Source organism: Cynocephalus volans, chromosome 9 (genome assembly GCF_027409185.1).
Source record: "Cynocephalus volans isolate mCynVol1 chromosome 9, mCynVol1.pri, whole genome shotgun sequence".
Lineage (NCBI taxonomy): Eukaryota > Metazoa > Chordata > Mammalia > Dermoptera > Cynocephalidae > Cynocephalus > Cynocephalus volans.
In genome coordinates this window covers 44,715,090-44,742,214 of record NC_084468.1, presented here as the reverse complement: position 1 = coordinate 44,742,214, position 27,125 = coordinate 44,715,090, and the positions used below count along the sequence as shown (strand labels likewise).

General features: G+C 38.0%; 1 protein-coding gene across 2 annotated transcripts in view; it reads left to right on the top strand.

Annotated features, from left to right (window-relative positions):
• Positions 1–27,125, top strand: part of SCFD2 (sec1 family domain containing 2) — a 425,850-nt gene that overhangs the window by 164,591 nt on the left and 234,134 nt on the right. For both annotated transcript variants that reach the window (XM_063108339.1, XM_063108340.1), the window contains exon 5: positions 718–967. In XM_063108339.1, the coding sequence (XP_062964409.1) occupies positions 718–967 (250 nt within the window). The remainder of the gene's footprint in view (positions 1–717; positions 968–27,125) is intronic.

The following is a 27,125-nucleotide window of genomic DNA, read 5'->3' as shown; positions in this document are numbered from 1 at the left end:
ATGATCGAATCAGTATTATTAGCATGTTCATTATTACAAATAGTAATTATTCTTTGTTCCTTACCCCATAAATATGTATAATCAATTATGTTTCAATTAAAAAATAAATTTAAAACAATTTTTAGGGTGAATTACCTTCAGACTTACCGAAAGAAATTTTGAACCCTAAGCAGCATTACCCAATTTGATCCATTATTCTATTCACCAGATCTAGCAGAAAATAACTTTTGTCATTATAAAAAATATTCTGACTAATATTTGCCAATATAGAGAATATTAAAAAGAGTATGCTGCAAAACCTGAGGTTAATCCTTTGATGGAGTGTCAGCATTCATTTGGATATATAGATGCTGCCATGTTTGTTTGGTTTTTAAATCATATAACTTTACAAGTATACAATTTTTTATTTAAAGTTTCTAGTGTCCAAAGTTGTTATTTTTAAAATTAGTGGACTCTTATTTATTTAAGCAATAGTAAGGTGATATAAAAGGGTCTGCAACTTGACTAGCCATTTTATAAACTGGGTCTTTCAAAACAAAAACTCTAAGGCCAAATTTTTGCAGCATTCTCTCTAGGACAAGAAACACACACACAAAAAGCAATGTGGTCTGTGAACATCACAGACTTGTTTGCAAGCTATCTTTGGACTAATATGGTGCATAAGTGATGCCTTTGTACATGATTGACATATTTTCATATCATCCCTTTTTATTTCAGAGCATTGGGGAGTCGACGATGTCTGTTGTGCTAAATCAGCTGCTGCCCATGATTAAGCCTTCAACCCAGAGGACCAATGATGACTATAGCCCTGATGATCTGCTGATCCTACTCATATACATTTATTCTGTAACTGGAGAGTTCACGGTGGACAAAGACCTGGGTGAGGCTGAAGAAAAAGTGAAGAAAGCATTGGCTCAGGTCTTCTGTGAGGAGTCTGAGTTGTCCCATTTACTGCAAAAAATCACAGGTGAGTGCTTAACAAAAATATAGGATATAAACATCACCAATACAAAAAAACAGGTTTAAAAATAAAGGCTGTTTCAGGAAGAGGATGGCATCATTTCCATTGCAGCTGTTTGGAATTTCATGTGGGTTGATGAATGCTAGCCAGCTTTTAGGATCAGAGGTTTACGTTACAGTATTTTTTGTTTTCTTTTTTCTGTCGTGGTAGTGAAATGGCCTTCTTTCTAACTGCTTGTCAGAGTTCATATTTCTTAGAGCCAAAACCTAGTCAAAATAGCAAAATACTCACAGAGCATGATGTTATATTTAAGGGGAAAAAAATGTTTACATATTCAAAGGGTTTCTATTGATGTATTCTCCTAGAGACTGTCATTTCAAAATTTAAAAACTGTTTCTTTAAGATGTTACACAATGTTGTAGGATTGGAAATTGCCATTTTCAGGAGTAGTTTAATATTTAGACTTATGTTTCATTCTGAATTTGGTTTAATTGATACTATCCAAAATAATGCCAAAACATCCCAATAAAGTAGGCTGTGCTAATTTTAGGGAAAGGTATAATTAAATATCATAAAATCTTACTGTTTTTTACTTCCAATAAGGACGCAAAGAGCCATCCATTTGTGTTATTTTGTATCAAATTCAATATTGTTTTTTATATTTTGTGTAAAGCTAATTCCTGTTAGTATGACTGAGTCTGTTGGAAAGTGAGAAGTTATTAAAACTTATTTAAAGTGTAAATACTTTAAAAACATACCACATTTCTACCCATTCATTCATGAATGTGTGGGGGGGTATGTATTCAGGTGTACACAGACGTCTTCATTCAGGAAGGCTCAAGTGAAGCTTATTACATATTTCCCAACTTTTCCTCTTGTCTTGGGCCTCATTGGAGAGAGTATCCAGATCTCTCAGACGCAGGCTCTGTAGCTATAAACCTTACCATCGTCTCTGCATGTGTACTTTAATTTGTGCCCACGACTGACCTTTCTATGGTTGGTTATGGAAAATGAAACCCTGACGAGATGGAAACTGAATGAAGTTTCCACAGCAATGAAACATTTCCTTGCTTAGGATGGAACTTGTTTGCCAACTTAAAATCTGCTTAAGAAAAACCACTGGAATTTGTTCCCATTTCATTAAGTACAGCGCTGTATGTGATTATACGTGTGTGTTTGGCTATAAATGAATATTGACTTAAAAAGGTTTAATATGGCTTATATAGTGCTTAGAACAGTGCTTTGAATTCTAGGAGAATTTAATTGGAAGTTATTCTTTAGATGCATAATTGCAGAAACAGACAAGGATGGTATGTTTTAACTGAGGTTATTTTAATAGCTTTCTTAAGTCATGCTGTAAGAGTATTCACTTAATATTCGCTCAAGGTGTTTATTGACCCAGCATTTTATTTTTTATTAGTTTCTGTATTTATGGTTGATTGCATTTTCTTGCTTTTCAAAACACTTCTGTGCATTCATGTTTATATTTGGAAAATTTGTAAGCTCAGAGGTTGAATATTAAAAAAATAAGAATTTGTGGAAATTTTAGTGTATTTAAAAATTTTAGAGACATCTTGTTTTATAATACTAAGTATACATTTCTGCCTAGATTAATTTTGGATATACAGTTTGAACAGGGTTGAGAAGATGTGTTACTTAAACTTAACATAAGTGAGCTTACCACTGGAACACACACATTCACACACACACAAATTTATCAGCCTCTGTGGACACCAAAAGAACTTTATTTCTGAAGACAGACTTTTACTTGGCCAGTATAGACATACCCTTTATTAAGTATATTGAGAAGTCAACTGTCCTGAAAAGAAGGGTTTATTTTTACAATTAGCTGCTGATGAGAATAGTTAATCTACATCTCAGGATAATACTAATAGCATAGTATTGTAACAGTGGTGACTCAATCTCATAAAATAAGGGAGGATATCCCAGTATGTATTAGAAGAATGAATTGCCTTCCAAATGTGCTTAGCATATCATGGAGATAGGTTAGACCAGCTTTTACAGTGAACTTGCTTACAGTACCGTACTTATGCTATTCCAGGTCATAGTCTTGGCTTTCTTGTTACTGAGTGGCTTGCTTACATATTGTTGTTTTATGCCATGTATGCTTAACCATCCCATCATGTTCTTATTTTCTGAACAGAGAATTAATATTCTGGTTATTATTTTAGATATTGCCTGTGTTTTCTAATCTTTCTATATTAGCTACTGTAAATGTTTCCCATACCTTCCTATTTTCATGCATATATCCTCTTCACTTCTTCATTATTATAAAGAAATTAAAATATTATTTCTAGCTACTGAAATCTATTGGTTGTCTAGCTTTCTACAACAGGAGTATTTCATTAGAGAGATAGGAAGAATAGGATCTAGGGTTCAATAGTAATGTATGGAGACTATATTAAAGAGACTTTGTATCTTTGAATAGCTAGTCAAGATGATGTTGAATGTTCCTAACACAAAGTAGTGACAAATGTTTGAACTGATAGATATAATGAGTACCCTGATATGGTAATTGCACAGAGTATGAATGTACCCAATTATTATATTGTACTCCATAAATATATAAAATTATCATGGGTCAATTAAGAAAAATAAATTTAAAAAGAGAGAAAAAGAAAGTTTATCAAATATAAAGATTGTTAAAATTTAACTCATTAGAGACTCATGGGATGCAAGAAGATCATATATGAACAATTAATTTTAAGAATTATATTATAAGCAATTATAATTTATTATTTGAGTAAATTTTATTGCCTTTTTTTTGGGGGGGGGGACCTGTAAGGGGATCACAACCCTTGGCTTGGTATCATCCGCACCGCGCTCAGCCAGTGAGTGCAGCGGCCATCCTTATGTAGGATCCGAACCCGCTGTGGGAGCACTGCTGCACTGCCAGCGCTGCACTCTTCCGAGTGAGCCACGGGGTCGGCCCTCTTCAGTAAATTTTTTAAAATATTGATGAGCAATATCTCTGACATTATATTCTAATCAGTTGTGTATATGGGTCTCTCCAATAGATGGAGCAATCTCAAGGACAGGAGACTCTGTCTTTTTCTCTTTTGCTTTCCCAGTGCCTTGCGTAGTACCTGCCACATGACAGTTTCAAGATGTTGTTGAATGAATTGCTAGAGATACTAGGTATTGGTTAAATAAATAAGCTCAGGCTGAGAACAAAAAAATAAAATAAAAATAAATATGTAAATAAAACTGGACTGTTTCAATAATACCTCTTGACAAGGATTGCCTTGTGTTTAAAATTCATATTTCCTTTTTTCTGTTAAATACGTAATTTACTTCTGACAATCTCTTTCATTTCTTACTATTCTTCCCTTGTGTGGAATGGACAGGAAAAAGCTGTCATTGTCAAAGCAAAACAAAACAAAAACTTAACCATGGTCAATGGCAGCATAGTATTTTCTTTTTCTTTCTTTCTTCTTCTTCTTCTTTTTGGCAGTTGATCTGTCCAGAGATCAACCCTAGACACCTTGGTGTTGTCAGCACCATGGTCTAACCAACTGAGCTAACCAGCCAGCTATTTTCTTTTTGATCTTTTCTCTTTTAAATGGATACTTTAGGGGAGATTTGTAGAGTTACGGGAAAAAAACTCTCTTTTTTACTCACACGTAATAATAAGGTCTGGCTTTCTGGATGTTGGGGATAGGGAGATGTAAAAAGAAAATTGGTACAGCCTAAATATGTGGATTAGTATTATGTTTTTTTCAGTCCTGCTAAGTTCAAAGAGTATCAGTTTCCATATACTTTAGTGTTGCATGTCAGACACAAGAGAAAACAAAGGAAAACAATTTGAACTTTCTTCAGAGATTTAAAAGATCTGTATAAACTTGGAATGTCATCATACAAGGAAGTATATCAGAAAAAGCATAAGGTTTGGATGTAATGATTAGAAGAAGATAATACTGCATGAAGGTAAAAATCTATACTATATTGTGAAATCTCAGCTAACTACACCACTTTGATCCATTATTCGAGAACATTTTATAAGGAAATGTGAAAAATGGCAACAATTTGATAATTTTGGTATATGTAGCAAGAAATGTCAACTTGAAAATATTTAATGGATTTTAACACTATGTACTTTTGTTGTTACTTTGTTAGATACAGTATTCATAGCAGTTTTAAGTTTTATTCTTCATTATAAGTAACTTATTACAAATGACAATGTACGAAGTGGATTGAACTTGTGTGTTCCTGCCATTAATGTTGTTTAAGCACAATTTCATGTCCTCTGTATTAGGAGTAGAATTAAAGATTCAATAAAAATTCTAGAGTCAAAAAATAAAAATAAAAACTAAAATAAATAAATAAATAAATAAAATTATTTGGTCATCATTAAAAAAAAAAAAGAATTTCTTGGTGCTCTATTACAACTGCAGATGATTAGGACCTTCCCTAGTACCACTGAGTCAGACTGACAGCTGAGGCCCAGAATCTGCATTTTTAACAAGCAATATTTGTATAAAAATAAAAGATTTAAAATGACTAATGTAAAAAAAATAAATAAATAAAAAATAAAAGTGCTGGCTCTGCCATTTCCTAGCAGTGTGTGTTAATGGGAAAATCACACCTCCTTGAACCTTGCTAATGAACGTTAACTGTCCTATTGACCACTCATGATTTTGCTGAGAATAAAATGATGCTGTGCATGTGAACTAATTTTTGGTCTATACAGTATTGTGAATAGGTTATTTTTCCCATTTCATTATTATTTTGATAGCGTCTAGCTGTCACATGGAGTACTGCTTCCCAACCGTTGTCACATTGTGGTGCACACAGACAATGAGAATGCTGTCATTGTATACTGAGTTAAGTCAATAAGACTATTGTGGTCAGAGGCAACCAGCCCTGGGGGCTCTGGCCACTCTAGGCCCCACCCAGTTGATCTGTGGACTGAAGAGAAGCAGTAGCTCAGCATGCCTGTAACCTATTAGGAGCAAACCAGCACCTTAAGGTGTTTAGAAAGCTCTGAGTCAGGAAACAAAGAAAAACAAAACTTCTATATTATTTTTTAACACACAAAACTTTTGGAAAATTTTTTTACTAAACAATTTTTGTTATTACTCATTGATTTATTTTCCCTGAGTTTTTATAGTATCTCTATTTTTTTGTTTGTTATTTTAAAGAAAACTAAATTTTATTAATTTTTTTTACAATCTAGGATGTTGTAGAGCAGTCGGGAGGGGGAGGGAGAGGGAGATGGGAAAGGGGAAGGAAATGGGATGGAAGAAGGAAGAAGGAGGAAGGAGGAGTGGCGGGATTGAGGCCTGTGGCACCCCACTCATTCCTATAGGGGAGACTGGGGGGCTTCCAGCAGTGGCTTGGTCATTGCTGGGCTGGGTGCAGATGTCAGGGGAGTATGGAAAAGCCCTTGCCCCCCACCATCTCAGCTCGGGAATGCAGGGCCCTTCTTGCTGAGGCTTGGTCATTGCTGCTGGGCTGGTTGCAAGTGTTGGGGGTGTGTGGCCAAGGCCCGAGGCCCCCCACTGTCCCTGCTTGGGAGAACCTGTGGCACTTCTTGCAGTAGCTTGGTGGTCATTGCTGGGCTGGTTGCATGTGTCTGGGGTGTGTTTGGCTGAGTCCCTTGGCTCCCCACTGCCCCAGGTTGGGAGAGACCAGGGCTCTTCCCGCGGCGGCTCGGTGATCACCGCTGAGCTGGCTGCAGGTGTTAGGAGTGTGTGGCCAAGGCCCGAGGCCACCCACTGCCCTGGCTCAGGAAAGCCTAGGGTGCTTCCAGTGGCAGCTTGGTGGTCACTGCTGGGCTGGCTGCAGGTGTTGGGGGGAAGTGGCTGAGGCCCTCAGCTCCCCATCACCCTGGCTTGGGAGACCCCGGGGTGCTTCCTGCAGTGGCTTGGTGGTTGCCACTGGGCTGGCTGTGCATGTCAGAGGGGCGTGGCCAAGGCCTGAGGCCCCCACCCTTGGGATTGGTTGTGGGTGTCAGGGGGCATTGCTGAGGCCCCTGGTCCTCCCCCCTTTGTGGCTTGGTATCCCAGGGGACTTCTGGTCCTTCTAGGTGTTATAGGTGTGCTTTGGTGAAATGAGACCTTTACTAACTAGTAAAGATATTATGACTATTATATTATATTATATATTATATTAGTATATATTAGTATTATATTAGTAACTAATATGAAACTTTGTCACTGGTTTCGGGTTCTTTGGTTTTTCTTTCAGTTCTGTGTTGGATTATTTGCTGTTCCCACCATTTAAAATCTGCACTGAAACTAATTTGTTGTCCTTTGCTTACTTCTAAACTGGGGGAACTTCCTGTGGGGACCAGCACTTGAGTAGTGTGGTTGACCTAGATTGCTCCTTTGCTTCTGATTCCCTAGGGAAGGCTTTTTTGTGCAGCTCAGGTTTTAATGGTTGACTTTATAGGTACTTCCAGCTCTTGAGAGATCCGAAACTCTGATCTGGGCCTAAGTCTTTTCATCAAACTGCACCCCATGCAATTCTATATTCCTGACCAGTCTCCCTCTGAGCAGCCCCTCGCTGATAGGGGTGCAGACCAGCTGTCCTTGCTGTGCCCCAGTGTTCTCCTGGTGGGCCCGTCTCCTCCACTGCCTGTGCTGCAATCAGTTCCCATGGGACTGGCCATGCTCTGGTCCCTTGTGATGACTCACTGGCCTTTGAGCGGCTCCTTTTCTTCAGTTGTTGTGGCTCCTTGCTCTTATGTAGATCCACAGGAACCCTACTAGTAGTTTTGCTGGCCTGGGAGCCACCAAGGCCCTCTTCTCCTCTGCGGCCTCCAAGCAACTTCATCCAAAAGGCACAGCTGTGGCTTTTGCCCGCTCCTACTCCATATGTTCAGCAGCTCCAGCCTAGAAGCGGCTGGGGCCCTAAATGATCTGAGCAGTTTTTTCCTTCTCTCATCATGGCTTCTCCTGCCTTCATGCACTCTGTAGTTCTCTCCTCCTTTGCCCGTGAGCTCTAGCAGCCCCAGCTTGGCTGTTATTGCTTTTTTATAGTTGTCAATTGGTTGATTTGTGTGAGAAAGTGACACTGGGAACTGTCTATTCCGCCATCTTGACTGGACGTCCTATAGTATCTTTAGAGACAAGGTCAGTAAGAGCTAGGTCTATTTAGTTAGGTTTAGTGTAAAGCTAGAGAATGAATGATTCAAAGTATCTAAAAATTCCATGGTTCAAGATAGAGGCATGATAATACCAGAGAAACTGTAATTTACATTTGTTAAACTCTTATTTTATTTCCTGTTGATAATTTGGGATTAGCAATTACGTATCATTGCATTAGGACTGCATCCAGGCATATATAATGAAAAGTTTACCAGATTATTTTAACAATCAGAGATTTATTTTTCTCAGTGAGAAGTTCAGAGACAAGGAAACTCATGCTCTTTCTGACTTCCTTCTTCAGTGTCCTGAAGCTGCAGTTTTGTCATCATGATCATAAGGTGGGCACTTCTCAAGGCGTTGTGTCCATGCTTTCAGCAAGGAGAGGAAGGGTTAAGGTAACAGACATATGTTAGGCAAATCTGCCCCCAACCTCCCCCTTTTTTTTAAAATTAGGAAAACAATAGCTTTCTTGAAAGTCCCACCCAGAAGATGTGTATCTTTGGCTAGAACTGGATTTCACGGCTACCTCTGGCTACAAGAGAATCTGATGAATACATATTTTTAAGTGGGCACATATTTGTCATGAACAAAGTGAGAGTTCCATTAGAAGAAAGAAGGTGAGAATGAACATTAGGTAATAAAGTTGTATTTGCTACAATTATCATTACAGACTTTCCTGACAGAGGAAATTCTAAAGCAAGATAATTACTGTGAGGTGGAATGATGCCCAAGAGTGTTCTGCTTTTACAGTTGTAATATTGAAATTTCTTTTACAGTAAAAACTGAAATAGTGATCTATTAGTGCTGATATCGCTGGACTTTATCACAAACATTTTTGACATCAATATTTATTGAACATATCTACATACCGAGCATCATACTAAGCTCTCTAAGCATAGAAACCCTGGGGCAGTGGTAGTAGAGTGTAGAGGCTCTGAGCACAGGATTTGGAGTCAGGTGTATATGGGTTCTGGTTCTGACTCTGGCTCTTAGTATTTGTGTGATCTTCAGTAGGTCATTTAACTTCACTGATTCTCGGTTTCCTTATAAATAAAATTAGAACAGTAATACTCGTAGTACCAAACCCATAAGATAAAATAGATGAAGTGTTTGGCACAGATCCTAGCACATAATGTGTTGTCAATATATGTTATCTATGTCATCATTGTCATTTTTATCATTATTGTTACTTTTGTCACTGTTGTCGTCATTATTACCACCATCAGGCAATGTCTCTCCTCAAAGAGTGTGTAGAGCCATTTTAGAGACAAGACTAACACATAAAACAATAAACAGCAGCATAATGAATATTACACCAAATATAAGTTAAGCATCCAAAATGTGTATTCGGTTTTAAACATATATGAATAAAGAATTTCTTTACTGTATTGGGTCTGACCAAATAGAATCTCTTACAAACAAGAATTGGAGAAATACCCAGCATTATAATACCTGATAATCCTAGATAATAAAACTATAGTATTCAAAGCGTTTTCATATATGGTATCTTCTTTGATTGGAAAAGAATCCATAAGTTTGAGCCCCAAAACTTGTGTGTGTAATAAATATACCCCAAATATCTGAGCTCAAGTGAAATATAACTGTAGTGCTAATTTCTCTTTGAGATAATTTATTTAAAAAATATCCTACTAGGTTTGCAAACATGGTTTGTGACAGAGGATATGAAAGTTTATCTAAATTTGGAAACAGCAGAGTTGAAATTTTCACTGTTTCATTTTTGCCATGGCAATTCCTTCTTCTAATAAATCCAGGTACACTTTTGGGATGTCCTGAAGTTGCCTGGTTTTTATGGTAGGTATAAGGATTCATAAGGCATAGTATTATTATGTTTTATGGATTTAAAGGCTCTCAGCAATTATTTAGTCTATTCACCTTGTACATGTGGAGATCGAGGCCACAAAAGGTCAACTGACTTGCCTCAAATCATCAACCAACAGCCTATTCAGTACAGGGATGGGACTAGAATCTATATCTGCTGATTCCCAGTCCAGAATTATTTTTACTAGACCAGTGATTCCCAACTTTTGGCTCATGGATCCCTGGGAAAACATCGGATTTAGAGCAAAGATTCACTGCTTCATGTGTGCTTTCATGTATCACCCATGAACTTCGCATATAAATACACGAATATTTGTAGATGCTTTTGTGATTTATAAAAGGTAAATTTATTTAAAGATATTGCTAAAAGTATAGAATTTTTTTCCTGTGTATCTTTCAATTAACATACCAAAAGCATAATTATATGGTATCTTCATACTTTAAAAATGTTTTAAACCATGAGTTACAATAGAAGTTGTAAACTCAAATGCTTATAGGGGCTAGCAAATAATATAAATTAAGTAAAGTAGGTTAGGTTTTGGGAAAACAAAGTGAAAATGCAATGATAAATGGAAAAGGATTTGTATTTTGCTAAAAGGGACTATAGGGAATGGTGAAGACTGTCAAACTGGAGATCCTCTTATTTTTGCCAGGGGAGCAACAGTCTGATATTACCAATCTCATAAGAAATTGGGAATCTGGACTTTTTAAAAAAGTTGAAATTACCCAAGTTTAAAAAATTAGCTTATTTCCTAAAATACTTGTATGAATCAAAGAGATTTTATTGGAAGACAGAATTCAGCCTGTGGGCTTGAAGTTTGCAATTTTTGCATTAGAGCCTCTGCCTCAGGTATCAATTACAGAGGAATGCTTTTGAATCTCTAACTCCAGAACTTACTAGAAATTGGAAAGATCTCCAAATGGATAAAATAATACACTATAGTTCCGTTAGAAAGCAAAGGAAGGGACCCAGTGATCTCCTTTTTTGACTTCTTTTAACTGAAAGAAAATAATTGCATTTCTTTAAATTTTAATCTGATATATGTTTACTAATGAGGCAGCATAGGTTTTCCTCACAAATAGATTCTGTAAAGATACCATCTAAGTAGAAGTAGATTTCTCCCAGAACTCTGTCTTCTAGACAGAAAATGCTAAAGTGCAGTTTGGGGTTTAATATAAGGAAGACATCTCTGGAAAACAAAGCCAGCCAGGAAGACTGACTCTCCTCATGAGAAGAGCTTCCAGCATAGGGAATTGACATTGTGACTTAGGCATTGGTAGGAATTATACTAATTGAGTTCCAAGACCTTAAAATACTAGAATGTTAAGAGTAAGTTTTGTGGAGGTGCATAAGCTCCCCTCAAATTCCATGAAGATGGTATTTTTTTAGCTGTGCTCCCTATTATGCAATTCCTAAGACTTTGGCATAAAATAACAGCATAGAGATTCCTGTTATTTTAAATGGAATAATCAAAAACTTCACATTGATATGCCTCAAATATATAAGTTACCTTATGGTGGACCTGTTTTTAAAAGTCATTTCAACTTTTAAAAAGTTTTGATATTGAAGGATTTTGTTTTCTAAGTTTTTTCTTCTCTATTCCTTCTCACCTGTCCATTGCCTTGTTTATGATCAACCATGTATAACAATGAGAAAAGGCAGGTCCAATTTAGAAAGCACTGTTTTTTAAAAATTTTTATTTTGTTGTGAGAAGAATACTAAACATGAGATCTACCCACTTAACAGATTTTTAAGTGTGCAATACAATATCGTTAACCATAGGTGCAATATTATATAGCAGCTCTCCAGAACTACTTCATCTTATATAACTAAAACTTCATGCCCATTGATTAGCAACTCCCCTTTTCCCCCTCTCCCTAGCCCCAGGCAACTATCATTCTTTGTTTCTATGAATTTGCCTCTTTTTAGATACCTATATAAATGGAATCATGCAGTATGTATCTTTCTGTGACTGGCTAATTTCACTTAGAGTAATGTCCTCAAGGTTTATCCATGTTGTCATATATTGCAGTATTTGTTTCTTTTTTAAAGCTGTTTAATATTGCATTGTCTCAAAGATATATTAGCACTCTGATGTTCATTGCAGCACTGTTCACAATAGCCGAGATGTGAAAACAACCTAAATGTCCATCAATAGTTGAATGGAAAGCAACATTCTTAATAGACTCTGGGAAGGTTGGCATAGTCTAGTGAGCTCTCAACTGGGTTTCTCTTGCATTTCCCAATGGAAACCTGACAGAGGAGTTTCTTCATCAACTGTGAATGAGAGAGGAGTTTCTTCATCAACTGTGAATGAGAATGGAATTGAGGATTTGTTTTTCACTGGGTTGTGAAAGGCAGCTCATGATACTTTCAGGTTTACTTTCAGTGGAAAGCATATACGTGCTCTTATCCATAGTAAAACAAACCACATTGTACAACTAACAGTAAAAATCTATTTGCAGTGATTTTCTTATGAGTTTTCCTCTTCTGAAAAGTTCAGGTAGACATAGACCATATAAAAATTATTATTGCTGTTTATGGCTGCTACTTAATTATAAAAGCTTTCATCTCCATTAGCATAAGGCATTGACATTTTGTTTATTATGTTAGAGGAGGTATGTCTTTCAAACAAATAATTTTTTGTACTTGGCCAAGTACTTTTCCTAGCCTTACAGAAAGTCAGTCTTCTTAGTAAAATATGAAGCACTTCCAGACAGAATCGTGAAAGATGAGGAGCTGATCTCCTCTTACGCTTCTTTTACTTCTGCATTCTTTCCTCATCTCACAGTTCTCCCTCAGTAATCATCAAATTTTAGAATATGCATTTCTGCTCCTAAGGACAGAAATGTTTTTCATATGAAAAATGGTTTTCGAGATTTTAAAATTCTTTCCCTTGAAAAATTGTTCCTTGAACCTTGAACATAGCTCCTGGCTTAGCAATGACAAGGGTGTTGCTATGGTAACTGGAAGAGTGATCCTGAAAGTCCATCACCAGCCTTCATGTTACTCACTCTTGAAAGTGATAGTGATGGTGTACAAAACCATGACTGTAAAATCTACCATTTCAGCTGGAAGAAAACTTTAGGATGTATAGGGAAAATTCATTTCAGAAAGGATTTTGCCTCATCTCTTGGTTTTAATTTACAGATTCTCAATTATTGTGGCATGCCAGAATTAGACTTTTCCATTAAGAAATACACCTTCTTTTCTAGTATTTCCTATTTCTTGTTTCAGGGCTGCCAAAACAAAACAAAACAAAGCAAAAATCAGCTTTATAGACTGTTGTTTTCCGTTATGGTTTGCAACACTGTTTGGTATAATAGAATCTATTTTTCTTCTTGATTTCTAAGATTTCTACTGGAAACTCTGATGAAAAACATATGTCTGCCCTAAATCACTCCCATGGGAAATGTTGGAACTGTTACATTTAGTTTTACTATCCAACATATTAAAATAGTTAAGCACAGCCCATATTACTAAACAGCTATATCAAGTGAAGTTTAAAATGTTTTTTTACATATTTAAAATATATCACAAGCTATGTAGAAAGATATTTAAAGCTGCCAATTAAGGTAGCCAACTAGTTAAGTAATTTTGCTACCTTCTCAAGAACTTAATTTTTCCATGTTGTATTATAAAAACAATCATTCTTAACTAAGACACTAGGAAGGATCTTCTTGTATTGATATTTACATGTGCACAAATGCATGAGAAATACTGTGCATGTCACTAATTTTTGTGTCTGCATACAATGCCAAGATTAATAATTGTATATGTGATTATACAATTAATTATTTAATAGATTATTTATTACTGATTCTTATTAACTGCACATTAGATATGGTAAAAATTTCTCAATCATGGAAGAGAAGAAATGGAATGTAAGGAATATAAGGACAGTTTACTTGAACACATAGCTTTGGATCAAATAGGAGAGATGGTGTGATGTGGTTGAAAAGAGCACAGTGGGGAGGAGGCCTAATTTTTCTCTAAATATGCCCATAGGTGTGAAACCTGAAAGTGAGTCACTTAGCTTGCTACAGACTCAGCGTATCATCATAAAATGAGAATTATGTATTAGACAAATCTAAGGTCCCTTCTTTCTCTACCATTCCATGGTTCTAGCTTTGTATGCTTTTTATTTTTATCTGAATCAGTATACTCCCTCCCCTACTTCCACATCAGCTCCTCTTCAGTACCATTCTGTTTTTTTCAGGGGTACCACCATCATCTCAGAAGGGAAGCAATGTAGCCATTGACTCAGCTTCGCCCCTACATCAGATGGCCGCTCCTGTAGCCCATTTCTCTTTCCTTCCTGCGAGATGCTGTTCACATCTCTCCAATGATGCTCCCTTATCCCCAGTCACACACAGGTTCATGGCCTTCTCTCTGCCACTCCTGACTCTATGCCTACTCACCCATAAATCCTGTGTGCCAATGCCAGGCTAGCATTCTTAAATTTAATTTTATATTTTAATGCCTTTAGGCTTTTTTCTCAATTATTACAGTCATATTTTCTCAATACAGAAAATTTGGAAACATAAAAAACAGTATAGAGGCCACATATAAATTTTACTTTATTGCTTGCTGCTCATTAGCCTTTTCCTTTTTTCCTACTGAATTATTCATTTTATGCTTAATGATTTCAAATCAGAGCACTTGGATTATTAAGGTTATTATTACTTAGTCAATATTTTGCTATGCTTTACTGATTGGTGTTTGCCTTTCATCTTTGTTTATGTGAGAAGTCCAGAGATAGAGCTATATTTAGGAGAGTGGGGGCAAGGAGCTCCAACAGTGTGATCAAGACTCTACATCTTCCTTTTGGGTACTGGCCTCATTCTTTCCTATCACAACTGCCTCTATGTGACCTCTCAGCCCTCCCAGGCACTCCTGGTAATGCCATTCCAGAATAGCAGCCCAGGAAAAAAGAGAATTTTTTTTCTTCCAGGGATTGTAGATCATTCCCAGGAAAGAAAGATTACCGACTTTCAGTCACAATTGCCAGGGGGATGGAGTACCCGTTGGCCATTCCAAGTCATGTGGCCAAAGCTCTGTGTAGAATGGTAAGTGAGTGGGGACAGGGATTTGGAGAAACGTGCAACGGGTTTAGTACTGTGGTTGACAGTCCCATCATTACCACTAGAGTAAGAGTTAGAGTGATTCCACAAAGGAACATATAAAACATACATATGAAAGCTAGATATGTCCATCGTAAGAACATTCACTAAAAAACCAGATTTATGTATTTATATTTGAAAACAAAAACCAAAAAACAAAAAAACTGTCCTGTCTTCTCTCTCTTGAGTTTGATATTTTACCTGTAAACGGATGAAAATGTCACTGCCACCTGAATAATTGCTTCAAAAGTCGGTATTTGTATGCCTAAAAATAATTGTCTAGAATTTTCTCTAGTGTCTTAGAAAACAGCATCAGAGCAACTGTCAATTAAAATAATTCTTAGAACTTAAGCTGCTTTCATTATGTGATTGCCCCTCAAGACTTAAAGTAGTGATAATTGTGCCTGTCATACGTGGCCGTGTAATTATACATAATTCATTGAATGTAAGTTGTAGAAGGGCTGAGATTGTCATTTGGATTAAGTTTTTTGTTTGTTTTTTTGGCTGCTGGCTGGTCTGGGGATCTGAACCCTTTACATTGGTGTTATTGCACTGCCCTCTAACAAGCTGAGCTAACCAGCCAGCCCATGGATGAATTTTAAAACTCCATTCTTGTTTATATGTTTCTTAAAAATATTTATAATTGGATTTTTTCTCGATTATAGAAGTCATACTTGTTCATTTTAGAATACTTGAAACATCTTTCATTCTTTAACAAACAGAATAAAATTAAAAATCATCTATAAGCCCACTACCCAGAGAAAACTACTATTAGTATTTGATGTGTATTTGATGAAAAATCTCTTGGTAAATAGAAAGTCAGATTTCACATGTGCTTCTCATGTGAAGGTATCAGGTGGGATTTTGTTTTACGTGTTTTGAAGTTGATCTATTAAGGTCACAGTGCCTAGAGTAAAGAAGGCACAGGTATATTATCAACATAAGGATATTAAAAATAACACTGGAAAAGAAGTTGTTGAGAATGTTGGTGCTGAATACATGTCCCAAGTTCTAGGAGACATTATCCTGCAGAAGTAAAATTACCCTTAAGCAGAGTAGGAGGATCCTCTAAGCCCAAAAGGATGGTCATTAGGATCTTGAGTGAGAGGAAAAACATTTAGGCACAATCATATCTGACTAAAATTGCAGCAAAAACAAAACAAACAAAAAAAAAAAATTAAAAAGAGACACAAGGGCTCTAGGCTTTGACTTATTTTATGACGTGACAATGAAAGATTAACATTTTTAAAACCAGAAGGAAAATGTATGTGTAATAATGATTTGTATTTCAAAATTTAGTTGTAAATGTAACCAAGAATGTAATTCCCATAGCAGCCTGACTTTTTCTGCCTTTATGTCTTGCCTGTTTATTCTGTCCTTAACACCTGGACTGAATTGGTCCCAAATGGAATGGTAATTTTCACTGAAGTGTTTATAAAATGAAGCTGCCTATTCCCCCTCCCCCCCGCTTTTTTTTTAAACACAAGACATATGCCTGCACCTCTTCGTCAGTCTCTTGAGTTGTTGCCAACCTGACAGAGAGCCAACTGGAACAGGAAACTGATATGGTGCAGTATTCATTAACAGTTTACATTTTCCAACATGCAAAATGGTTTAGGGTTTTAATTTTAGAAGCTGTGGTTCTATCCAAAATATACTCTAAAATGACTGGTGTCTTTGTTTCCTTATTTTGTTGTGGTAGTGAAGAAAAACAGTTAAATCTGACCTGTTCTTTTCATATAGTGATGTAGGACTTGGGGTTTCTTTTCCATACAAACCACCACCTAGCAAGGAATTCAATCTTTGGCCAAGAAAGGTTTCTTCATAGTTAAAAACGTGATTGGATACTTTCTAATTGGGAATGGACACCTTTTCTGTAAAAGTATAGAAACAGTGCACCAAGTCAACAATAACACGATAGTCATAGTTTATAGTATTTTGGTCATCTCTTTCATGTACAAGTGAAGCACATATTTTCATACATTAAAAAATATAGAATGCTTTCAGTTTTGTTCCCAGATTTCAAGGCACTAATTTATTTTGTAATTTTATCTTTATTATTATTTTTAAACTTTAATCTCTTGCTTACAATTCCCCTTCAACCTTCCTCACCTCCTAATCGTACGTTTCTGAGAGAAATGAGAAAACATGCACATACTCTACCTTATAACTGGTCACCTTGGGAGTTTGCACACTATATTCTTGATTATTTCAAGTTGTTCTCCTTGGGAACGCAGAAGCCCAGACAAAATGACTTCATCTGAGATGAGTACAAACTTTTTATTTTAGAAATAGACATTTAATAGCTTTTGACTTTGGGTGATCATAGCATTTCAGAGCAGTGGCCCTTGCAGATATCAGAATGGAAGCATTACAGAGTTTAGGATAGAACAAAAGCCACCAGGGTATATTTGTTGGGAGTTTTTTTTTTGTAGGGTATGTGCATATAAATGTCAGAATATCAAATCCTTAATTACTTCCTTATTGTTATTATCTTTGCAGTTCTCTCTTGAGCCAATTTATGCCTAAATTTATTTTAAACTTAGATTCAAAATATGAAAAATGAGGAAAAAACCAGGAACATAGATATATTGGCTTTTTGATTGACTTATTTTTTTTTAGGACGTGGCTCTTGTTTTGCAATTTGGCAGTGAAAAAAACCAGTATTTTGCTTAAAATAATAAAATCGCAAAAATGCACATGATCAAGCTGAAAAAAAAAATCTGGGTCATTACTCTCTAGGGTAGGGAGGAGCTAGAAACAGTTACCAAATAGTGTGCTACACCCACCATGTCCTGTGTCTGGACCAAAGGGACACACCCTTCTGCACTGGACTTTTCAGAGCAGTAGAATGACATTTTTCCATGACTGCCTGCTCACTCTAGAGGCCATTTTCTTTTTTCATTCCCTTTGTTCCAGCCACAGACCTTTCAGTTTCTGAAATATATTATACTCCATACACACTTGAGGTCCTTGCACAAGCCGTTGCCTACAACTAACTCCCCAGCCCAGCTCAGGGAACTCTTGGGACTCAGTTCAGACTCCTGAGGTCAGTCCCTCTGACTCTCTAGACTAACTCAGTCCTTCCTCCTCCCACAACCCCATTGTGTGTTCTAAAGTGAGTACAGTTTATTGTATATTTGTGCGATAATTTGATCAGTGTCTGCCTTCCCTCCCAGACCATAAACGCCATGAGTTTTGCTCACTGTTGTATATCAAGCACCAACTCATATTTGGGGACACACAGAAGGCTCTTAGTAAGCTTTTACTGAATGAATGAGGAAATAAGAAGGAAGCTCTGATTCAGTTTTGGAGTTTCCTCTGTCTCCGTGCAACAAGGCAAATACGTTGCAAGTTTACCAGAGGAACTCAGCTTTGGAGACTAGAAAGGTTGAAGAAGAAAATGGAACATCTAAGGAAGTCACGAGCTATAAATGAGAGTTTTGAAATCCCAGTGTTTGAAATATAATGAAGACAATATTTCATGCAGTGAAAACATAATACTAGCTGTTAATGAAATTGTTGCTTTGTGTTTTAATGTTTTTATGAGACCAGGTTTTTAAATTCTGGAGGGTTTTGGTTAAATTAGCTGTTTCTTTTCCTATTTCTCCCAATTTTTTTTTTCCATCTTTATTGCTTTTCCCTCCTTCCCTTTTATCCTCTTATCTTATTTCCTGGACAGGTATTGAGCACTTCATTCAGCCAACACCTGGAATGCAAAACATTTTTTAACACATCTTTTAACCCTATGGTCCTGTGAAGTTTTTTTCAATCTGATTATAATGAAGATGCAACAGGCCAAAGTACTTCTACTGAAGGAACTCATGGAGAGCAGGATAGCTTCCTGCCACAAAGGTGATTCTTGGACATCCTGCTTTCTCTCCAGGTGTGGCTCATCCACATAGCTCATACTCTGTAGTTAAGTGGGCAAATCATTAGTACCATAGTGTGAGGAGACTTCAAGCTACCAATTTCAGGAAGGAAGATAAATTCCATGTATACTCCATCATTTAAAAACCAGTGTGATATAACTTAGAACAATCTGGCTTTTTAAATTGACTTCTTTCACCTTCTCTCCCTTCTCTCTTTTTCCTTTCTTCTTTCAAGCAATTACTATAGTGGAACACCTGAGCATCTGAGGCAGCACTATGTGTGAGGGGTGCAATAATAGACAGGGTAGCAAGGTGTGTGTTGTCACAGGGTTTGCTTTTAAGGGGAGCATGTCTGTTGTTGATGGCAGATTTCCCTTGGTTTTAGCACACTCTGTCCAGTTTTCCCTCAAACCCTCTCAGCACAATTCCCTTCCCTTTATCCTTAATGGGAAGAGTGCCTGTCAGGACCGTAGTATACTGCTGCAGCCTCTTTGCAAATGTTTCTTAACAAATCTCTCCTCAGCCAGACTCTGTAGTCCTTTCTGGCTGCTCCCCCAAACCCTCCCAACCTGGATGGGAGTATCTCTGCAAAAGCATTTTCTAAAACAACTTCTATTTGCACCATATCTACCCCCTTCCCTTAGTAATCAGTCCCTAACTGAGGTCAATCATGAAATTAGCATTTCTAAATTACAGCATCCTTTTTTTTTCTTTAAACAAATGGCTTATTGATATTACATTACGAGTGACAAAATATTAGTATCTATATTTCTAGACTTTATGATCACCCCATAGAATGCATCTTCGGAATAGGAAAAAAATAAAATAAATAAAGATATTTGTTTTCCCATAATTGTAAAGCTGTCATACTCATTCTAGGCACAGCTAGTGAAACATTTTCCTTAACCCCGCTGGCTCCATCCCCTTTACCAACTATTCATAATATGTTTGGGTCACTCATAGGAGAAAAACACTGTCAGCATCAACATTTAGCAGCACTTTCAAAACACATCTTGTTGTCTTGAGTAAAAAGCTTAACTATTCTATTAGTCCAGTAATTCCATACGGTCTTATTCTATACATAAGATATGATCTTTCAGCCTTTATGTAGGTGAATCTTTCCCATGTTTTTTGTTTGTTTGTTTGTTTTGAGGATTCCAAAAGACTGTTGGGGGTTTAATTTTTTACAATAAAAGGAGCAGTGTCAATCTGTGAGAGTCAGACCAGCAGTTTAAGTAAGACCCTCTGCATAGCTCAGTTTCCGGTGCATGAAGAGATTCAATATTGTCTCCTAGCTCTCAGTTCTTTGAAAGAGGAATTTGAGAAGGATAAAAGCAATAACAATCTGTATTATTTAATAGCCTAGGAAGAGAGAAAACAGATGTAAAAAAATAATACAATACAGTCTAAAAAAAAATAGTAGAAACTAAATCCTTTCATACCAGGATGTCTAAAGGGAGAGATTCTATGGAACATAGATGCAGAAAAGGATGAGTCACTCCTAGTAGGAAAAAAATGAATTGTGGACACAGTCACTCAATACCAGAGAATTAGCCACTGAGAGCAATTAGCTTTATTTAATTCCATTGTTATCAGGGGTGCACACACCAGAGAACCTGGGACAAAGCCCAGGCTGGAGCCCTTGGCATTCTTAGGCTTACTGGTTCTGTGGTTCAACAGCCTTTGGGGGATAGAGAGACCCAAAGACCACCACCATCATGTGTAAAAAGGTTACTAAAATAACAACATGGCTGTCAAAAATCAGCTAAAGCTTAGGTCATACACCATTTGGAATCTGCCTGTGCTTGCTTTCTTGTAAAGAGCTTGAGACATGTGCAGAGACACCTTAAACATGTGTAGGTATGTGACCCTTCTTATGAAAAGCAGAGGTCTCTTCATGAATGCTTTCTTGTTTTAGTTTTCCTATCAGTTCACCATTTAAACTAGAAAAGATGCTGTAAGCTATCTCAGCTAGCTTCTAGTTTGGACACAGCACCAATACTACATGCATAATTAAATGAATGACGAGAGGCTTTTCAAGATGGCGGCGGCTGCGGTGGCTGGCGCGGAGTAGCTGAGGTGGAAAAGGTGGCCACTGGGCCTCAGGCAGCCGGGAAACTTGTGGACCTTCCTCTGGCCATCTCTTAAGGGAGGACTGCTGCTGCTGGCCGGTCGTGGGGGCTCAACGCCACTTTGCCCCCGGCAGGAGAGGCTGCCTCATTTACAGGCAACAGCTTTGAAGTGTGGAGCAGGAAAAGAACTGTTTCTTAGCTGCAAAAGCGAGTCTCGAAACAGGGAACGCGGCGCCAGGGCTGCTGTGGATGCAGCCAGGATCCCGGAGGCCGTGGCCGCGCTGAAGGCGGCCAGCTGCCCTAATCAGGATTCGAGGTTTCAGGCGGGCATTAAAGAAGATTCCTGGGAGCGCCTGAGCCGCGCCGCGACTGAACAGCCCGAGGCGGCAGCGGCCGAGAACTGGGAAAGGCGGCAAACCAGAGACAGAGAGCGAGCACCCGACCTGGCACAGCACTGTGAGTGATCCCTGGCACAGCTCTGTTCGGGGGGTGGATGCCCACGCGGCTCCCGCCTGCACCACCAGGCCACTCACCGCCCGGTGCTGCCTCCATTTTCCCAGGTGCGGGCAGCTCCGCCCTGCTCGGCCATCACTGAGCCCTCCCACTTGCTTGGCCTGGCGCCGGGCTTTCCGGAGCCTGCGGTCCGGCCTCCGCTCCCACTCCCTCCGCGGTTCTCTGGCGGGGCTGGTGGCGGGGGGTGTCCCGGGCCAGTGTCGGGAGGGCAAGGAAGTACGGGCGGGCCAACTGTCACTCCACCATACCCTGGACTCCGGCCCCAGGTAAACTCCCTGTTACTGGGAGGCAGATACCATCTCTGCGGCCACCAGCTTGGAAAAAAGCCTAACGAATTTCTGGTTGGGAATAGTGTGGTAGGAGAGTTCCCAGGTCGGCTTGAACTTGCCGGAGACCAGGCTGCAGGTGGGCGCTAGACTCGGTTTATACTGGGGGGGATACAAAGGTGAACAAGACCCGAGAAAGATCTACATAGTGCTACAAAGGCACCCAGAGAGACCGGTCGTCTGTGCCCAGCAGAAACCTGGTAGACTTCCTGGGCGAGGCGGTGCCGAGCAGGGTCTTGAAGGCCCAACTGATAGACGAGGGGTGCAGAAGACACGCCCCAGCCCAGCACAGTGCGCACAGAGTGGGGAGACGTGCGGCCAGGGAGGCGGAGACTCGACAGAAACCATACACCAGGTGGGGTCGCCACTGCACGATCTAACAGCCTGGGCCAGAGCACATGGAACAGGGAGAAGTCCTGCACAGGAAGTGAAAGCTCAACAGAGATCACACACCCTGTGGTACGTGATCCACCAGCCCAGCAGAGTCCAAGCTGACCAGAAAGGTGGCTCCCCGGAGAAGCCCAAGACCTGAGGCAACCACACACACAAGGCACTAGAGGCCAACTGAGCAGTCACGGAGGAAGCCATACGAAATTGGCAACCACAGCAACATCCTAGTTAGTCATTAGTCTCAAACCGGTGAACTGTGAAACCCCCGGCCACAATGAATAAACACCAAAAAAAAGATACCAGAAATACAAAAAATCAAGAAAGTACACCACCAAAAGTTAATAAATCTCAAACTCTAGATCCTATAGAACAAGAAGCCCTTGAAATGACTGACAAGGAATTTCGAGTGATAATTCTAAGGAAACTGAATGAGATACAAGAAAACTCAGCTAGACATCATGATGAAATGAGGAAAAGTATACAGGATCTGAAAGAGGAAATGTACAAGGAAATCAATGTCCTGAAAAAAAATGTAGCAGAACTTGCTGAACTGAAGAAGTTATTCAACGAAATAAAAAACACAACGGAGAGTTTAACCAGCAGGCTTGTCGAGGTTGAAGAGAGAACCTCTGAACTTGAAGATGGGCTGTTTGAAATAACACAAGCAGACAAAAAGAAAGAAAAAAGAATCAAGGACATTGAAGAAAATCTGGGAGAGATATCAGACAACCATAAGCGATCAAATATCTGAGTCATGGGTATTCCAGAAGGGGAGGAAAATGGAGATTCCATTGAAAACATATTCAACAAAATAGTGGCAGAAAACTTCCCAGGTATAGGAAAAATCACAGATCTTCAGATCCAGGAAGCTCAACGATCTCCAAATGTATTCAACCCAAAAAGACCTTCTCCAAGACATGTCATAGTCAAATTGGCAAAACTCAGAGATAAAGAGAGAATCTTAAAAGCTGCAAGAGAGAAGCGTCAAATCACCTATAAGGGAGCCCCAATCAGGTTAACATCAGACTTTTCATCACAAACCCTAAAAGCTAGAAAGGAATGGGATGATATTTTCAAAATACTAAAAGACAAAGATTGCCAGCCAAGAATACTCTACCCTGCAAGGCTATCCTTCCGAAATGAAGGGCAAATAGTATATTTCTCAGACAAACAAAAACTGCGGGAGTTCACTACCACAAGACCACCCTTACAAGAAATCCTCAAGGGAGTACTGGGTTTGGTTCCTGAAAAATAACTACCACTGCCATAAAAACCCAAGAAAAATCTAAACCCGCTAGTATAATAAAAATGGCATTCATGAAGAGAAAACAAGCTAACAAAAACACTATCTACAACCTAAGGAACCAACAAACACAGAAAACAAACAGTAAATCAGAAAGCAAGGAACAAAAGACACCTAAGACAACCAAACAACCAATAAAATGCTAGGAATAAATCAACACCTTTCAATAACAACTCTTAACGTAAAAGGCTTAAATTCCCCAATTAAAAGACACAGACTGGCTGACTGGATCAAAAAGCAGGACCCAACTATATGCTGCCTACAAGAGACCCACCTCACCCATAAAGATTCACACAGACTAAGAGTGAAAGGATGGAAAAAGATTTACCAAGCAAACAGAAAAGAAAAACGAGCTGGAGTAGCTATTCTTATATCTGACAAAATAGACTTTAAACTAAAAACCATAAAAAGAGACAATGAGGGACACTACTTAATGATAAAAGGACTGATCCATCAAGAAGACATAACAATCATAAATATGTACGCACCCAATGTTGGAGCAGCCAGATTTATAAAACAAACTCTATTAGACCTAAAGAAGGAAATAGACACTAATACCATAATAGCAGGGGACCTGAACACCCCGCTGCCAATATTAGACAGATCATCTGGGCAAAGAATCAGTAGAGAAACACAAGATCTAAACAAGACTCTAGACCAATTGGAATTCAGAACATTCCATCCAACAACCTCAGAATATTCATTCTTCTCATCAGCACATGGATCATTCTCCAGGATAGATCACATATTAGGTCAAAAATCAAGTCTCAATAAATTCAAAAAAATTGCAATTATCCCATGTATCTTCTCAGACCACAATGGATTAAAACTAGAAATTAATAACAAACGAAACTCTGGAAACTATACAAACACATGGAAATTAAACAGCATTCTACTTAATGACATATGGGTCCAAGAAGAAATCAAGCAGGAAATCAAAAAATTTCTTGAAACTAATGAAAACAATGATACATCATACAAAAACCTGTGGGATACTGCAAAAGCAGTATTGAGGGGAAAATTTATTGCATTAAACGCTCACTTCAGAAGAATAGAAAGATGGCAAGTGAACAACCTAACACTTCACCTTAAAGAACTAGAAAAACAAGAACTATCCAAACCTAAAGTTAGCAGACGGAAAGAAATCATTAAGATCAGAGCAGAACTGAATGAAATTGAAAACCAAAAAACAATTCAAAAGATCAACGAATCAAAAAGTTGGTTTTTTGAAAAGATAAATAAAATTGACAAACCATTAGCATGGCTAACAAAAAAAAGAAGAGAGAAGACTCAAATAACAAAAATTAGAAATGAAGAAGGCGATATTACAACTGATTCATCTGAAATACAAGGAATCATTCGAGACTACTATAAACAACTATACGCCAACAAATTTGAAAATCTGGAGGAAATGGATAAATTTCTGGACACACACAAGCTCCCAAAACTGAACCGTGAAGACATAGAAAATTTGAACAGACCAATAAAAATAAAGGAGATTGAAGCTGTTATCAGAAGGCTCCCAACAAAGAAAAGCCCTGGACCAGATGGATTCACAGCAGAATTTTACCAAACATTCAAAGAGGAATTGACACCGATTCTTTACAAACTATTCCAAAAGATTGAAACGGACGCAAATCTCCCAAACTCATTCTATGAAGCAAACATCATCCTGATACCAAAACCAGGTAAAGATATAAACAAAAAAGAAAACTACAGGCCAATATCCTTGATGAATATAGATGCAAAAATCCTCACTAAATTACTAGCAAACAGAATACAGCAACACATACGAAAAATTATTCATCACGATCAAGTGGGATTCATCCCAGGGATGCAAGGTTGGTTCAACATACGCAAATCAATAAATGTGATACACCATATTAATAAACTCAAACACAAGGACCATATGATCATCTCTATAGATGATGAAAAAGCATTTGATAAAATTCAGCACTCATTCATGACAAAGACCCTCTATAAGTTAGGTATAGAGGGAAAGTATCTCAACATAATTAAAGCCATATATGCCAAACCCACAGCCAATATCATCCTGAATGGGGAAAAGCTGAAAGATTTTCCTTTAAGAACAGTAACTAGACAAGGATGCCCACTCTCACCACTCCTATTCAACATAGTGTTGGAAGTACTAGCCAGAGCAATCAGAGAAGAGAAGGAAATAAAGGGCATCCAGATTGGAAAAGATGAAGTCGAACTGTCCCTGTTTGCAGATGACATGATCCTATATATCAAACAGCCTAAAACCTCTACAAAAAAACTGTTGGAATTGATAAATGATTTCAGCACCGTAGCAGGATACAAAATCAACACACAAAAATCAGTAGCATTTCTTTTCTCCAATAGTGAACATGCAGAAGGAGAAATCAAGAAAGCCTGCCCATTTACAATAGCCACCAAAAAAATAAAATACTTAGGAATTGAGTTAACCAAGGAGGTGAAAAATCTCTATAATGAGAACTACAAACCACTACTGAGAGAAATTAGAGAGGATACAAGAAGATGGAAAGATATCCCATGCTCTTGGATTGGAAGAATCAACATAGTGAAAATGTCCATACTACCCAAAGTGATATACAAATTCAATGCAATCCCCATCAAAATTCCAAAGACATTTTTCTCAGAAATGGAAAAAACTATCCAGTCATTTATATGGAACAATAAAAGACCACGCATAGCCAAAGCAATGCTGAGCAAAAAAAATAAAGCTGGAGGCATAACACTACCTGACTTTAAGCTATACTACAAAGCTATAATAACCAAAACAGTATGGTACTGGCATAAAAACAGACACACTGACCAATGGAATAAAATAGAGAATCCAGAAATCAACCCACGCACTTACTGCCAGCTGATCTTTGACAAAGGCACCAAGCCTATTCACTGGGGAAGGGACTGCCTCTTCAGCAAATGGTGCTGGGATAACTGGATATCCATATGCAGGAGAAGGAAACTAGATCCATACCTCTCACCGTGTACTAAAATCAACTCAAAATGGATTAAGGATTTAAATATACACCCTGAAACAATAAAACTTCTTAAAGAAAACATAGGAGAAACACTTCAGGAAATAGGACTGGGCACAGACTTCATGAATACGACCCCAAAAGCACGGGCAACCAAAGGAAAAATAAACAAATGGGATTATATCAAACTAAAAAGCTTCTGCACAGCAAAAGAAACAATTAACAGAGTGAAAAGACAACCAACAGAGTGGGAGAAAATATTTGCAAAATATATATCTGACAAAGGATTAATATCCAGAATATATAAGGAACTCAAACAACTTTACAAGAAGAAAACAAGCAACCCAATTAAAAAATGGGCAAAAGAGCTAAGTAGGCATTTCTCTAAGGAAGATATACAAATGGCCAACAGACATATGAAAAAATGCTCAACATCACTCAGCATCCAGGAAATGCAAATCAAAACCACATTGAGATACCATCTAACCCCAGTTAGGATGGCTAAAATCCAAAAGACTCTGAACGATAAATGCTGGCGAGGTTGCGGAGAAAAAGGAACTCTCATACACTGTTGGTGGGACTGCAAAATGGTGCAGCCTCTATGGAAAATGGTATGGAGTTTCCTCAAA